This window comes from Styela clava, chromosome 11 (assembly GCF_964204865.1).
Source record: "Styela clava chromosome 11, kaStyClav1.hap1.2, whole genome shotgun sequence".
NCBI lineage: Eukaryota > Metazoa > Chordata > Ascidiacea > Stolidobranchia > Styelidae > Styela > Styela clava.
The window spans coordinates 5,354,517-5,370,377 of NC_135260.1; the positions used below are offsets into that span (position 1 = coordinate 5,354,517).

General features: G+C 37.4%; 1 protein-coding gene across 1 annotated transcript; it reads left to right on the forward strand.

Annotated features, from left to right (window-relative positions):
- Positions 1-5,909: 5,909 nt before the first annotated feature.
- LOC120346963 (uncharacterized) lies at positions 5,910-15,719 on the forward strand. Its single transcript, XM_078117931.1, has 6 exons — positions 5,910-6,485; positions 7,662-7,801; positions 8,342-8,423; positions 11,920-12,019; positions 12,393-12,534; positions 14,108-15,719. Exons 1-6 carry the CDS (start codon positions 5,932-5,934, stop codon positions 14,263-14,265), a joined length of 1,176 nt encoding a protein of 391 aa, XP_077974057.1. The 5' UTR covers positions 5,910-5,931; the 3' UTR covers positions 14,266-15,719.
- Positions 15,720-15,861: the final 142 nt, after the last annotated feature.

Consider the following 15,861-nt stretch of genomic DNA (forward strand, 5'->3'; position numbering starts at 1 on the left):
ATAATCTGCTAATAAATACAAATGTCAGCCAATGGTTTGGTATCAGGGGTGGGCAAATTGCGGCCTGCGGCCAAATCCAGCCCGTTGGGTAATTCAATTTGGCGCGGCCGATGCTGCCACAACCTAACTAAAACTAAATTTCGATGTTTTAGCTAAAAATAGCTCAAGGAATTTGTTGAGATTGCGGTTAAATTCAGTATTGGCACGAGGCTTATTGTGTTCCACTTTTGCTTTGAAACACTGTAAATATTGTTCATAAAATGTAATTTTCTACATCACATTTACATTGCCGGTCTGACAGGATACTGGGCAAAATGTTGACCCCTGGTTCAAAAACCTTTCGTTAGATTGTTCTGCGGGCCGCATGTGGCCCGCGTGTCAGGGTTTGGACTACCCTGAGATAAGCACTAATTCAGAAATGTAAAAATCTAGGTTATTGTGCCTGGGTTTAAACATGGTTTTGTACTTGATTAATTTGGTGATTAGTCTGTTCATACTGACCAGTGTTATACCTGTGATGACATTGGCAGGGCATTGTTATCACGGAAGTCTCAGTTCATTACGGGCAACCTGAAAATCCTATTTTACGTTGACAAAATATTTTGATCTCGTCTCCTAATTGAACAAACGCCGATTCAATGTCCAGCTCTCCACCCCATTACCAAAATATTTTTGTCTCCGTATAAAATAAAGGGTTTATAATATATAATTCAAACGTTCGCACGTTGATCGTTCGAGTTATTGTAGCCGCAGACAATCTCAAGGGACGTACCGTGTTTCCCCGAAAAGGTCCTTTTTTCAATTTTCTTCCGAAAAATAATACTAAGGCTTATTTTCGGAGGATGTCTTATATTCAAAATTACAAAGTGGAGAATTACAAAATTTTCAAATGTACAAAATACGAGAACCGATATGCATTTACTTATAAATAACTCGTTTTTATTCAAAATAACTGCAAAACATAGATTATCAATCTATCAAACAGGTAGGAGAGATTTCTTGCTATCGACTAGGTCAAAATTTTGCCTTCTTGACTAGGTCTTATTTTAAAGGGAGGGTTTGTATTAAAATAATTTTTAAAATTTAGGCTAGGTCTTATTTTTAGGGTAGGTCTTATTTTCGGGGAAACACGGTATGTGAACAAATTAGTAAATAATAATTTCTGATTGTCGACTACATTGTATGACGTAAGTTCGTACAATTGAAACTCCAGTCGAGTTGTTGTGTAAGTTGCAATGGTTTGATTACATAACAGCTGAGATGTTGCGCTACAGAGAAATTTTATAAACAGTTTTCGAAACTACAGTTTCACTCATGGCGCTCACAAGATGGGATACCGCAATAAGAGGCTATTTCCCTCTTATTTGGAGAAATAGTTTGTATGTAATTAACATATGTAATACAAGTAATGTGGAAGAAACGGATCCAGCACGGGCATTGATCGCTCGAGCAAATCTCTTGGGATTTATGCAAGCGAACTAAATAATTGATATATATTCGTCTGAATGTCAAGTACAATTTATGGAGCACATTTTGTTAAATTTGAAGTCTAGTTAAGGTTTTCTGTAGGCAGCGACGATTGGAATATGTTTCAGCTGAAATATTATTAAACAGCGATTATATGAAAATGCAGCGATGAGTGAGGTTTGAATTGTGAGGCTGAGAAATCGAAGAAAGGAATTAGTGCAGACGACAGTAGTGTAAGGGGTGACGATATTTGTTGAGATAATAGAAATAGAAAATCACAGTGAAATTAAAAAGATAAGGGTACACTCACGTGGTAAGTGGACCAAGATGGCGGACACCGGAACGTAGTATGTCTACCAAGTTAGGGTTAGGCCATAATTTCAGGTACAAATACAACGGGAGTCACTTAACTAATTTTAGTAATAGAACTAAAATAAGGAAAATTAGAATAAAAATAAGACTTAACCTGGTACACATTCTATGTTCAGGTGTCCGCCATCTTGGTTCACACACTACGGGAGCGCCAGGTTAAGCATATTAGGGTATTATGGTGGAAATTGAGCTATTCGTATTTTTAAAAGTAAGATATTTTACGCGAATGGAGGTCACGTGGGCACGAGTCATTCATGCTTTATTGGTCACGAAATGTTATTATGTTGTTGTTGTTGTTGTTGGTACTTTTTTCTTATTTTTATGAAAAATGTCAGTGTTTCCCAACTCAAATGAGTCCGCGGAGCGTTTGATTGAATCCGCAACGAGCCAGAAATTCATGGCAGGCCGCAAAGTCATCAGCGAAGGTTCGATTTACGTTAGAATTTACATAAAACATAAAAAGCAAGTTTATTCACATAACATTAATTAAGTCAATAATTACTGGATACCGAGTAGGGCTGGGCATAATATATATGAATATTAAACTATTAGAATAGCAATTTACTATGCGAAAATTTGGTAACAGGTGACGCGGCAGGTCACTTGCGCGTCGCTATAAGTTTTGTTTTATGATGGTCCGCGACCGATAAAAAGCGCTTTTTTAGAAATTGCGAATCGCAAAATTTCGGGTGCTACCGTAGTTAACGTATCAGGGCATTTTTCCTTAGGCTTCTTTGCTTTACTGCCTCCACATTGGTACGTACAGTACTGGAGCGCTGTAAGTGTTGTACAAACAGCTTAGATTTGTCGAATTCGCAAAAATACGAATCATAAAAAAGTATAATCGGCCGCTTTACCACGCATTTTTGTGTCCACGGATTGTCATGATATTTTCTGAGTAGTATTGCTTTTATTTCGTCAACACAGCCGCGTATTAAAATGATTACAAGTAAATTATTATTAAAGCATTTTTTGAGTGGTTGACTAATATACTTTAATTATATTTTTATTAAGTACTCAATCAAGTTGTACTTTTTGGGAATTTATAGCAGATAGTAGGTTTTTTCTAACGACGATAACAAATTCGCAAAATCGCAAAAAATAGGTATCAAAACTAAATATAATCGGGCAATATATTCTCACATTATTATGTTCGCAGATTGACGAGGCATTTTAAAGAAGTAATGCCTTCATCTTGTCATAAGTCGACGCAACCGCGAGCGACCATGAAGACAATTGAAGTAAAATAGAAAGACATTTTAAACTCTCTTCGGCTCTTCTAACAAACGCATAATTGCGGCAAATCTCCGATTTTGATAAGTACGGTAATAGAACGCGTCTTTTTGGGAGTGCAGCCTGGTAGTCAAGAGTATTGGTATTGATTGGCCCACCATATATGGAGTCCGCGCTCCACAATTAAGATGTAAGACTCTGATAGTTTAGAACAGTTTTCGGAAATACTTGAGTTGTACTATATCCTGGATTTGAATACCCGATATCAGAAAATACTGGCAAATTCATGTCACGTCTATTTCAGTACACATTTGATCTCGTTTCGGACGAGAAATCAATGTATCGTAACTTGACCGCAATACCCCACTCAGTTAACATTGGATTATACTGGCCAATTCCCTACATCGAAAATGAGAATTAAACGATATATTTTAGCTACAGAGGATTTTGTATGGTAGAATATAAGGGCAGTCTTGAGTAGAATTCCCCAAACCTCGAGTTGTGCAGAGCAAATTTTCGAATCGCCGCCATCTTGTTTTTTGTTTTTTCGCCAATGGTCGAGGTGAATTCCCCAAATTTTGTTTTCATCGAAGTCATATTTTTTTAACGCAATTCTCGCATATGACTATTTTCTGGAGTGAGTTACTGATTGATTAAACGTGTTTGTTATTGTGTGTGAACGCTCAGTAATCTATCAGAGTGATGTATTCTATGTCTTCAGTAATTAATTTGTTGAAAGGACCAATTACAATAAGTAAGTCGCTTAGAATTATATATTTTCAAGTATTCGAGATTCGATTCGAAAATATATTCGATTCGATTCTGAAATTACAAGGTATTCGAAAATGCCCAGCCCTAGTCACAGGCCATCCGAGACTCTGATCGAGATTAAAGTCTATAGTCAAACTATTTAAATACCTCAAGTCACTACGAGTCTTTGATAATTGCGAATCAACTCTAACTTCAGTAGAGTCCTTGACCCGAACCTCTGTTATTTTCTTACAATCAAAGGCGTTTTTTCTATTATTGCACGCAAAATCATTCTTTTTAATCAGTGCCACGTTTGGTTTGAGCAATACCAACAACTGCACAAATAAACAGGCAGATATGTATACACATAAGTATTGCGAGATTACCCAAAATCAAGAAAAGGCCAACTTTTGTCGGATTATTCCGGTGAGACTAAAACTAGCAAACAAGCAACGAGACTATTTAGAAATTTACAATATCGGAATTCTAAAAAATCGATTTTTTAGGCTATCAAGCAAATATAACTTGAAATTTTAGCAACAATGATTATTCGACTTTGAGAGCAGCGTTCGGCTATTACTATTTGTAAAATTGAATTTCATGCTAAAATCTAGTAGTATTTTCAATCAAGACGTTCTAAAGAAAAATACGTGTCTGTGGCGTCGTCGCATCACCTGCTATTGTTGATTCTTTTTATTTTTTTTTCCAATAAATGTCGTTTAATAAAAATGAATTTTGGGTTGAAATAGATTTCAGTACTCTAGAAGTAAGTGCACCAAGACGGCGGACATCGGAACGTCGTATGCGTACCAGGTTAGGGTTAGGCAATAATTTTAGGTACATATACTACGGGAGTCACTTGGCTAGTCCCCGAACTCTTAATTGAACTAAAATAAGGGAAATTGAAATAAAATTATGGCTTAACCACATTGTTCCGAAAATACTTGAGTTTTCCCTTAAATATTACCGATACCTCCGATATTGTGGATTTCTAAATAGTTTCGTTGCTTGTTAGTTTTACGTCTTCCTCCACCATCAAGTCCATGCTTCCGAAAACAAATACCTAACTAATTCCATTCCCGGCATGGAATGGTAACCGGACGAGAGGCCGTGGTTAGCCATATGGTTAAGCCGTCCTATTGGATTTCCTCTCCCCGGGATAAATATGTAAATCCTATCCCAAGTACAATCTTTGCTCCATCCCAACAAATTGAATCCAGTGAAAGAAAATAGGTAGTTTAACTGTGATAGTAATGTTTTCATGAATTTTTCTATATCATTCGATAGACTCTTTTCAAACTATTCATAAAGTGATTTTGACCTTTCCCTAAACATGACAAGATGGTTCGATATTAAGCTTTCATCTCGCACAGGGTTCAAATACCTGTACCCCGTTCGCCATTGTCCGCTCAATTTATGACTTGCAGTTCCCATCACATCATGGCAGCTTCTGCTACGAACGAACCGCGGCGTCTCTTGCTATGGCTTTATGGCGTTATTCAGTAATCAGTATTACGGGTATATTCACTAAGTAATGTACCAGATTTGAGTTTATCATGCAGAATTATATATATCTACCTAAACTTGAAACCTAATCCAAAATACATCAAATCTGTACCCATAGGAAAAATGTTCCAACTTACCCATACAATATTTGTCACCATCAAGGGCAGCCCTGCCATTACAGCCGAAACGCCTTGGTTACGACAGCAAAATTTTACCCGCCATTGGTTTTCAATTTGCTGTCGTGGTACCGGCATCCCACCATTGGTTTGTGACAGCTAAAAAGTCAGTCGCCGTGGTTTGGTAATCCCGCCATAGTTTTGCGGCAGCTTCAGACGCCACAAAATACTTGAAACTGCTCTTGCATTTTATCACACCCAGAATGCGGTGGTGGTAAGAGATTGGAACCTAGTTGTGTGAACTGATTAGCCATTATTGTTGATCTTCAGGCTTTAACCACTGAACCCCAGTGCTCTAACAATGTGAAACTGGCACAATATAAAATCAGATTCTAGCAATATGTATGCACTACACAAGTTAATGCTTTATCTTATATTTGATGTATTGCAGAATATATAGTATAATCTAAAGTTAAATATCGATAAAATGACAAAAACGAAAGATAAAATAAGAAAAAAGGTAGAAAATCAAGAATCAGATTATCCTGATAAATTAAATCCTTTCGGATCGGCAGAGAAAATAACTAAAAATGGAAAAAAGAAAGATGAAGATATGGAATTAAATCCATTTTTAATGAAACCAACAAAAAGTATGAAAAAGGGAGAAATAAAAAAAGAACAAAAACGAGAAAAAAGAAAGAAAGAAATGAAACTGAACGTCAAAACGAAAAAGAGTGAATTGAAGACCAGCAAAATTCCAAAAATAGACTTGAGTGCATTGACAGACAACGTTACAGAAAGTAACCCTGATTCTGGAAAAAGTGCTAAAGACAATAACAATGCCGTAACGTCGCGACAGATTGGCACTATCGATTCATATGATCCCCCAATTCGCGACTCAAAACAGGAAGATATAAAAGAAATTGGTGCAATGGGAACACGAGATACGATGCCTCCTTCAACCTCAAAACAGCGTTCAGTGTCTTTAGAAGCTCAATCTTCGCTCAATCCCAACAAATCCGGTCCAATGAAAAAAAACAGGTAGTTAAACTGTGATAGTAATGTAAATCTATGTCGATAGACGTTTTTCAAACTATTCCTAAAGTGGTTTTGACTTTACCTTAAACACAACAAGATGGTTCAATAATAAGTCTTCATCTCGCACAGGGTTCAAATACCTAAATACTTGTTGCACAGGCTAATCTTGTTGCTTTTACCTATTAAGGTGCAAAAAGCAGCACAGCATAAAGATGCATTACTAATATCTTCGTCTAAATTTAGGTTTGAAGCCCCAGTATAAACATCAGCCATCTAAGCATATAAACTTAACCCTAAGTGATATTAGGGAAAATGGTCGTGTAATAACTGACTGAGACCCAAGTTAAGGAATCGAGATGCCAATTTTATGAAGATCAATGCGACGACCCTGAGACGGAAGTGTTTGCAAAAATTATGGTTAAATAACATTTGGGTTCGGATATAAGACCCGCGCGTGATGTTCAACATTCTGTTTTGACAAATTCACTAATGAGAAATACCCATAGCCTTCTTGAGGTCACTGTTACCTTCGCCGCTCGCATTTTTTCACAGGGCTTGCGCGTTTTTCAGTTGTAAATTAGTAAACTTAACCAGGCTTGTAAGATTCTTAAAGTAAAATACCTTTTCTCGATATTTTGTTTTATGAAAGGGTGATGAAATGTAAAGGCTTTATTGGACGCGAATTGGACCGTTTACTTGAATTGTCGTTTTATTTGTGCTCAAATATTGCATGAATCTTATGGGATCCGTTATGCCATCCGAAATTTCGCTGTTTTATTTTTATATATGGGAACACCGTTTTTATTGCGCCAGGCGTGGCGGCCTACGTCAAAGCTGTCCTCTGTTACGATTTCACGAACTCGGTGCGCAGAGTCAGACCCATTTTGTTATGAGTCGCGTAACTGCGGTCAGTTATTTGATCTTCGTGTCATATATTCGGGCTTGTTTTAGTGCTGTCTTGTTTTAGTGGTACTCTCGAGGTATATGAACCAAGATGGCGGACATCGGAACGTAGTATGTGTACCAGGTTAGGGTTCGGCCATGGTTTACATACTTCGGGAGTACCGTTTTAGTCTATTATCCTTATTTCTATTCGAAATGGACGCAATTCTTTTGCATGATGGGACTCCTCCATAGTCAGTCGGTCCTACAAATCTAATGCAGTGTCTCTAATTTTAGATCTCCATCGCACCTTATTCCACACCCACATACCGAAGATAGCGACGTGAAAATGTACCAGACCGCTTCTATAAGTAAGAAAGGGAAAGATAAAAAGAAAAAAAAAAAGTTGAAGAATTTCTTCAAGAAGAAAAAGGGCGGTAAATCAAATGATGTAATAGAAGTTGAGACGGCGTTTGACCTTTTATATTTTGCGTTAGCACTTAATGAAACTGGGAGACGTACTGTGGTTGAAATTTAGGAGTACCATGAACATCATAGTTCTCTACTCGAGATTTTGGCGCTATAGACTTCAAGAATTATTGTTTTCTGTGTTTTCCAAAAAAAAATGATTGTCTTTTTTAAGATTTCTTTTTTGAAGGAGCCTGAACACTTTTACAAATCTACGAAACTCACGACATACTACTAATCCTAAATTTACGAATTCTAATTTGGTACGGAATAAAATTTCAAAACACCGGTTAAGCATGCTAAAAATTAAAAAATGTTAAATCTGTTTAATGTGGTCTAAAACTCTAAAGTCTAAATGATGCTTTAGACAAGGCATGCACCATTGATTGGGTTGAGCGAAAGCATGAAATGATCGGATTTGACGAATATTATCGCGATCGTTTGGGCAAATATCGGGCTCTGAAAAATCCAATAGGTGGAAAGAAATTAACCCAAGTATTATACCACAGAACAAGGTGTGATTGGAAGAGCAAAAGTTCATGACGTTGAAACCGTTAGAAAACAAGCGGAGGAAGTGGAAGGGATACTAAGGTACCTAAGTCAAGACTAACGTTCATTGTTACTTATCGATCTCGATCGGTAAGTATGTTGATAGGTATTTGTCTGTTTGTCTGTTAGACACTTTCGTATGTTACGCGATATCTCACGAAAGCGAGGTTGAATCTGCTCCAAATTTTGCACGTGCATTCATGATATCTCAGAAGCCTATTGATTTTGGATGAATTGTGTCGTATAATTAGCGAGTTATTAAAAAATTAGTGATGGGACACGCGGTGTCGCTATTAAATCAGAGCGAAGGAATCGAAACCGCAGTTTAGATCGATAAGTCGGCGGTCTCCGATCGCTATCTAGTTTGAAAATTATGTGCGAGAGGATTGCTGGATTCTTCGTGCCGTATGGTGGTTAACGTAAACTCCGGACGATAACTGCTTCCTCTGCCATAAAATCATGTATCTTATTAAACAAATAACTGGTTGACTGATCCCTTAATACAGTGTTTCCCAACCCGAGTCCGCGGTCTCAAATGAGTCGGAGGAGCGTTTGAATGAGTCCGCAACGAGCCAGAAATTTACTGCAGCGGGCCGCAATCTTTTCTGCGAAACTGAACTATCAGCCAAGTTAAGATTTACGTTAGAATTTACATAACAAATAAAAAGCAAGTCTATTCACATAACATTAATCGAGTCGTTAATTACTGGTTACTGAGTAAGGCTGGGCATATATTCGAATATTCAACTATTAGAATAGCAATTTACTATTCGAAAATTTGGAAACATGTGACGCGACAGGTCACTTGCGCGTCGCTAAATCAAACTTGCGGATTTCCGACAAAAACACACGAGTCTGCACACGCTTCGATAGATACCTAAGCGGTGATTCTCGCGAGTTCGAACAACGAGGAATAATTTTTTTTCTGGTAGATTTCAATGGTAGAAATCCAAATTTTCTAAATTGAAAAGCGGCAATACAAAATACTGAAAATAAAACGGAGAACACCATAAGTTTTGTTTCATGATGACCGATTAAAAATGCTTTTTTTGACATTGCAAATCGCAAAATTTCGGGTGCTACTGTAGTATACGTACCAGGGCATTTTCCCCTAGGATTCTTTGCTTTACTGCCTCCACATTGGTACGTACAGTACTGGAGCGCCGTAAGTGTTGTACGAACAGTTCAGATTTGTCGAATTCACAAAAATACGAATAAAAATGAAATATAATCGCGCACTTTACCACGCAATTTTGTGTTCACGGATTGTCATGAAATTTTCTTAGTAGTAATGCTTTTATTTCCTCAACACAGCCGCAGATTAAAATGATCACAATTAAATTATAATGAAGAAAGGCGATGAATATGTATTTTTGATTCACTAATATATATACTTTAAATATATATTTTAATAAGTACTAAATCAAGTTGTACTTTCTGGTTATTTATAGCAGGTATAGCTATAAGAGTAGTCGCAAAAAATATGTACCAAAACTAATATAATCGGGCAACATTATTATGTTCGCAGATTGCCGTGGCTTAATAATGCTTTCTTCCTGTCGTAAGTCAACGTAACCGCGAGTTACCATGAACACAATTAAATTAAAATAGAAAGACATTTTAAATTGTCGTCGTTGTCACGGATTGAATATTGTGCGACAGAGAAGGCCATTATACACTAAAATAGTCGACTTTTTTAACGAACGCGTAATTGCGGCGAGTTAAAATTGTGTTGGTTTTATTGCTTCTTCGCACAGAGTACGGTTGCAATAAAAGCACCTTGAGTCCGCAAAGGTTTTCGCTGGTGAGAAAATAGTCCGCGACCAAAAAAGGTTGGGAAACGCTGCCTTAATACCTCCTTAGCTATCCGACAATGACAGGTAACAGAGAGGCTGTGGTTCGCCATATGACTATGTCATATTATCGGCTTTCCTCTCCCAGTGATAAATATGAAAAATCTTATATTATTTATATGCATGTATGTGTATAGCCCTAGTTTGTAGCTAGAGTAAACATTTTTCCTTATTAATAAATTTTAGTATTGACAGTAAAATATAGTTGTTGTTATAGGTACCATGAAATTGTCCTACTAAATAAATCAGTAGTATTTAACCTGTGGTACGCGTACCACGTACGCGAGCAGTTTGAATTATTGCAACAATTGATTATTGAATTTGATAAACTATGGCGGCAACGCTTTCTCTTTATCTTCAATACTGTATGTATTTGCTAAACGGATCTATAGCGCTACCAGTCCTGGTTTTTCGAGATAGCCATCGCCCGCTACCACCCGCTTAACACAAAACGGGCATGTATGTCTTCGCCGGTTTTGCGCATTACGTCCACAATGCATCCGCATTGAGAAATCGGCAACGGAGGAAGCGTTCGACAGCGGTGGTCGGCGTGTGTTGAGATACCCTGATAGTGCCTTGATACTCCATACGGATGATACTATTGATACCTGGTGTATGAGTTGGCTGATCGGCATAAACTATAAAGGTTTCAAGGCTAAATAATTTGAAGACTAGGTTAGACAGTTCGCGATAGCGGCTAGCGCCGATCAAAGTGTATTCATCCGTGTTTTGCGGTAATTCAGTGGATGCAATGATTGAAGCATTCAGCTCTGACGATGGAAGACGCAAATTCTCTCGCAATTTTGCCCGCAATTAATACGTTGTTACGGCTTCTAAATAATACGTTGAAACTTTGCACAAAGCTCTAAAAATAAAATTTATTGTACCACGTTCCTACCGAGTGAGCAATGTTTTTGTTCTTGGAGAGAAATTTTGTTTTGTATTTGCTGTAGTATTAGTACTATATTACCTAGTTTTGCACATACGGGTGAGGTACGGGACCTTACAGTTGCCCGTTTACTGGCAGTGAAATAATGTAGCTTATTTTATTATTATTATAAAACTCATATTGTCAGCGTGATTTATTACTCCTCACTTTTCCTACCGATGCCTCCACACTGTAAACACGTGGTTATCTAGATTCTAGGACACCTTCAAAATTCTCCAGACTGATTTTTATAACAGCACCTGCTTATAGCGATTGCGTTGAAATGGGGAATTCCTCACTCATCTGTTGGTCTTATGATCCTAATCTCTCGTATATAATCTCTGGTTTAGTTTGTTATTTAATACGGTACTCACCATAATTATAGGGTATAGTAGTTTCAAAACTCCTGGATTCATACTTTTTTAATTAGGATATTAGAACCTTGGGTGTCGCTGCTCGATAACTAGTTCGGTTCCCCGCGACTTCTCTTCCCCAGTAAAACTGTGTAAATTATTTTTTTGTCGTAATTTATGATTGTGATATTTTTTACTGGTTGGAAAAAATAAACTCGACTTGACACATGAGTGCAACTTGCGTATAATACCAGCTAAGACTCCGATAAAGATTGAACAAATGAAGTCGTTTTATGGAGGGAAGGAAACGTAGTTCTAAAATAGGCGAAGGGACAATTTAGAAAAAAAGTTTGAGAACCACTGCCAATATAAGGTTTTTGCTATAAAAATTAAATATGTTTCAGAAACAACGTCATAAATCTGGTTGAACAACGAAATGCAGAATTAGACACACTTGATGCGAAGACAGAACAGCTTGAAGAATTTGCTCATGAATTTGCTACGGTGAGTCTTAGCGGGAATTTTTCTATATTCACTTAATCTGGTCATAGTTTGAGCAAGATAGTGGACTGCCAGTCTGGCCGATACAAAGTCATAATATGTGTATAGTTAATTCTCAAATAAACGAAAAAATTCATATAAAAAAACTACGATGAAGTACATCGAGTTGCGCTCCCGTAGTATGTGCAACAAGATGGCGGACACCTGAACATAGTATGTGTACCAGGTTAGGTCATAATTTTATTCCAATTTTCCATATTTTAGTTCTATTACGAGTACGAAGACTAGCCAAGTGACTCCCGTAGTATTTGTACCTGAAATTGTATGGGATGTGAGTGCGTATTGTCCCTCTGATATGCAATAATATTTTCTTTAGTGTACCCAAAAAGTAAGGTTGAAACAACAAGCACGCGTAAGATGCTGTGGAATAGGAAGTAAATGGAAGGTCTGCTGGTACATATGCGCTTGCCAACGAAAAATAAAAAGGCGGAAAGGAAAACAACAAAAAAATGTAAAAGGTATTTATTATTTTATCATTAATATACAGTTGTTCATGTCAATTGTAGCCCGACCACAGTGTTAGATTTATCGAAATTTAACCCTTCATATTGCTCGATCGCACTTGTCACATATCAATTTAGGATTTAGTCAAATTAGGAAACATATTTAAATTCGAATACCAAACATTACGGCTTTTCTTTTTCCGATATGTACATTGTTTACTACTAAACATCATAAAATATTAGATAACTATTTATGTGGAAAAAAAAGCAATATAAAATTATGACATTGACATTCGGATCTAGTGAAAATGAATTATTTTTCATTTGTGTGAGAATTTATAGAGACATATAATCTCGATTTCGAGATCAATTTTGCATTTTTGAATGACGTTCCGCCGTAAATGGGCAACCCTGTCTGTAGTCCAAGGCTATGAGTTAAAGCCGTGGTTCTCAACACATAGATCTCAAGTCTAAATTCTCGTTATTCTCGTTTGAATCACACTTGAGAACAATATATTGGGATGACAGGGATGACAATATATTAATTATTGTAACGTTACTTTTATTCATATGTGGCCTCGCTAATGCCATGGGTCATTCAATGTTCCAATTATGAAATCACACACGTTGGATAGTCTTGAGTCATGCATGTCATTCATTTCTAATCCATTTACGAACATGGACATATCGAGCGTTGTTGATACTGCGCGTTGACCAACTGGCGTTGACTTAAACGAATCTTCAATATTGACACCACGGCAGATCTCTTCAGGCATAATTTATATAAAACTCATTGCAAGGGAGGTCTTTTATTGGAAGGCATCGAGATGTTATTCCCGGGGGGTCGCAACTTGAGCATATTTTTTGGAGAGCGTCACAATAGCGAGAAGTTAAAAGGATAAAAATCCCATCTTAATAATTGGCCACGCTCATAAAAGCTAAGGCAGGCATTTAGCATCCGAACTGTTAATATATATATATCAAAGTCGTATTGTTGCTGTTGTCGATTTAATTTAAATTCACGCTATGTCACTGTTTGACCAACTGAGCAATAGTAAGCCGTGGCGCATCGTACTAAGCGTTAGGAATAGGCTAGCCACCGCAACTTTGATTACCATGCGTGGGCTCCAAGATTCGAATCCCATGCGTGGATAGTTTTGTGCGAGAGTATTGCCGAACTCCTCCTCACCGCAGGGTGATCCAGGTAACCGCTGGTTGGTTGCGGCTTCTTACACAATCAAGTACTCCTGAAGTATGCGCACCAAGATGTCGCATAACCTGAACCCTAACCTGGTACATAACCTGAGTTCAGGTTGTGCGCCATCTTGGTGCGCATACTTCAGGAGGTCCATCAAGTCCATGCTTCCAAAAACAAATAACTGGTAACTAATCCCATACCCGACACAGACTGGTAACCTTACGAAAGGCCGAGGTTCGCCATATGATTAAACCGCCTTATGTCTTTCCCCTCCCCCAGGATAAATATGTAAATCCTATCCTATGTCATAACCCAGATCTGCCTAGTTAATAAAATATATTGCTATGATTGAATTAAGAGTTGGTCAATCAACAAATACAATATTTTCAGCAATCTCGACGACAGAGGAGCTTCTGGAGGACGATGATTACTACAGACCGGCGAACCCTGGAAGTTCTGGGATAAAACCAGAAAACGAATTGGCGTCACAATACACTGATGAAGAAACCAAAAAGAAAGCCGCTGAGTTTTTGCAATTAGACTCATAATAACAACTTTCATTAATGATCCAACTCAGACATGGCCCGCGGGCAAAAATCCGGCCCGTTGGGTAAATCAATCTGGCCCGCCTGATGCTGCCACAACCAAACTAAAATCCAATTTTGATGTTTTAGCTAAAAATAGCTCAAGGAATTTGTTGAGATTGCGGTTAAATTTAGTTTTGGCATGAGGCGTATTGTTTTCGACCTTTGCTTTGTAATACTGTAAACATTGTTCATAAAATGTAAATTTTTACGTCACACTTTCATGGCCCGCCAGTCTAAGTGGGCAAAATTTTTGGCCCCTGGTTCAAAACCGTGCCCACGCCTGGTCTAACTGCTGTAATTGATCGGGGGTTTGGAGTTGAGGCTTTTCTGTTAATATTCAAAGCTTTTTTAAGCGGAGAGTAGCGATTTGGCACAATTTTCATACTTGGTAAATGAATTAAGGGGTATGCAAAGTCGAACCCAGAATAACGATGAAAATTCAAGTATCTGGTAAACGCAGGTGGGATTAGTGCACTCCAGAAGTATGTGTTTCAATATGTAGATAAATGATTTTGTTCACCTACTTCATATCAAGTTGTGAAAAGGAACTGAAGCCTATAGACAGGGGGGTATATTCATTTGGCTAACAGTCCCCGAATTCGTAATATATATAACAAAAAAAGGAAATATCGAAATAAAATAATGGCTTAACCCCAACCCGGTACACATACTACGGGAGTACCGGGATTTAGACCTATCGTGACAACCATTCCAACCCGGTCGATTTTTTTACAATACCAATAATCGATTTGGGATGTGAAATCGGATTCTGTTAATATTGGAGCCAGGAGTGGAAGTTTTGTTTGATATTTCTTATTTTGTCATGTTTATTGAGGTTTTTTTACAGTCTTGAAGACGTATTTTCTCGTTAGCTGCCAATATGAGTAATGGTATTTCTTTGGTATTGTACTATTACTAATCCTAACTTAATATGTAGTGTCCAATTTTCCCCAGAAACTTCAACCAACTTCAAGTGCCAGAACAGCATTGCTTCGAAATAATGTACGGGGGAATTCCCTAATTCCAATAGATAATAAGAATAATTATTGCCTTGCAGCGTCATCTTGGGGTGAGGCTGTTCTCGCATAAAAACGTTTCGCGCTGTGCAAATTTTGTAGCCATAAGTTAAATTCCTTTATTTCAGATTAATGTTTCCATACTTGAGTTATTATTGTACTTTCATTGTTTTACTGCAAATTTTGTAGCCATAAGTTAAATTCCTTTATTTCAGATTAATGTTTCCATACTTGAGTTATTATTGTACTTTTATTGTTTTACTTTCATCAGCTGGGGAGAATGTGGTGTTATATGTATTAAAATCTAACAACGCCTGAAACAGCCACGACATTTGACCCTGTTGCGTATACTGTTCGTCCTTTAATAGCACTGTGTTTTGATCTGAAAGTCATTCTTTGGTTTGTGCTGCTTATAGACTCTTAGTCGACGTTTGAGCTAATAAAAGCCTTGTATACACGTTTGTTTCTTTCTGTTATTATTATCACATTTACTTCGAGAAAGATCGTTTGAGACTAGCACAACTGATATCAAAAAAAGTTG

Excerpts from the sequence above, each read along its gene's own strand:
- LOC120346963 (XM_078117931.1), top strand. The coding sequence starts at position 5,932 with ATGACAAAAACGAAAGATAAAATAAGAAAAAAGGTAGAAAATCAAGAA. Across the intron at positions 7,802-8,341 it reads CTTCAAGAAGAAAAAGGGCG|AACAAGGTGTGATTGGAAGA; the intron begins GTAAATCAAATG and ends ATTATACCACAG. Across the intron at positions 12,535-14,107 it reads ACAACAAAAAAATGTAAAAG|CAATCTCGACGACAGAGGAG; the intron begins GTATTTATTATT and ends CAATATTTTCAG.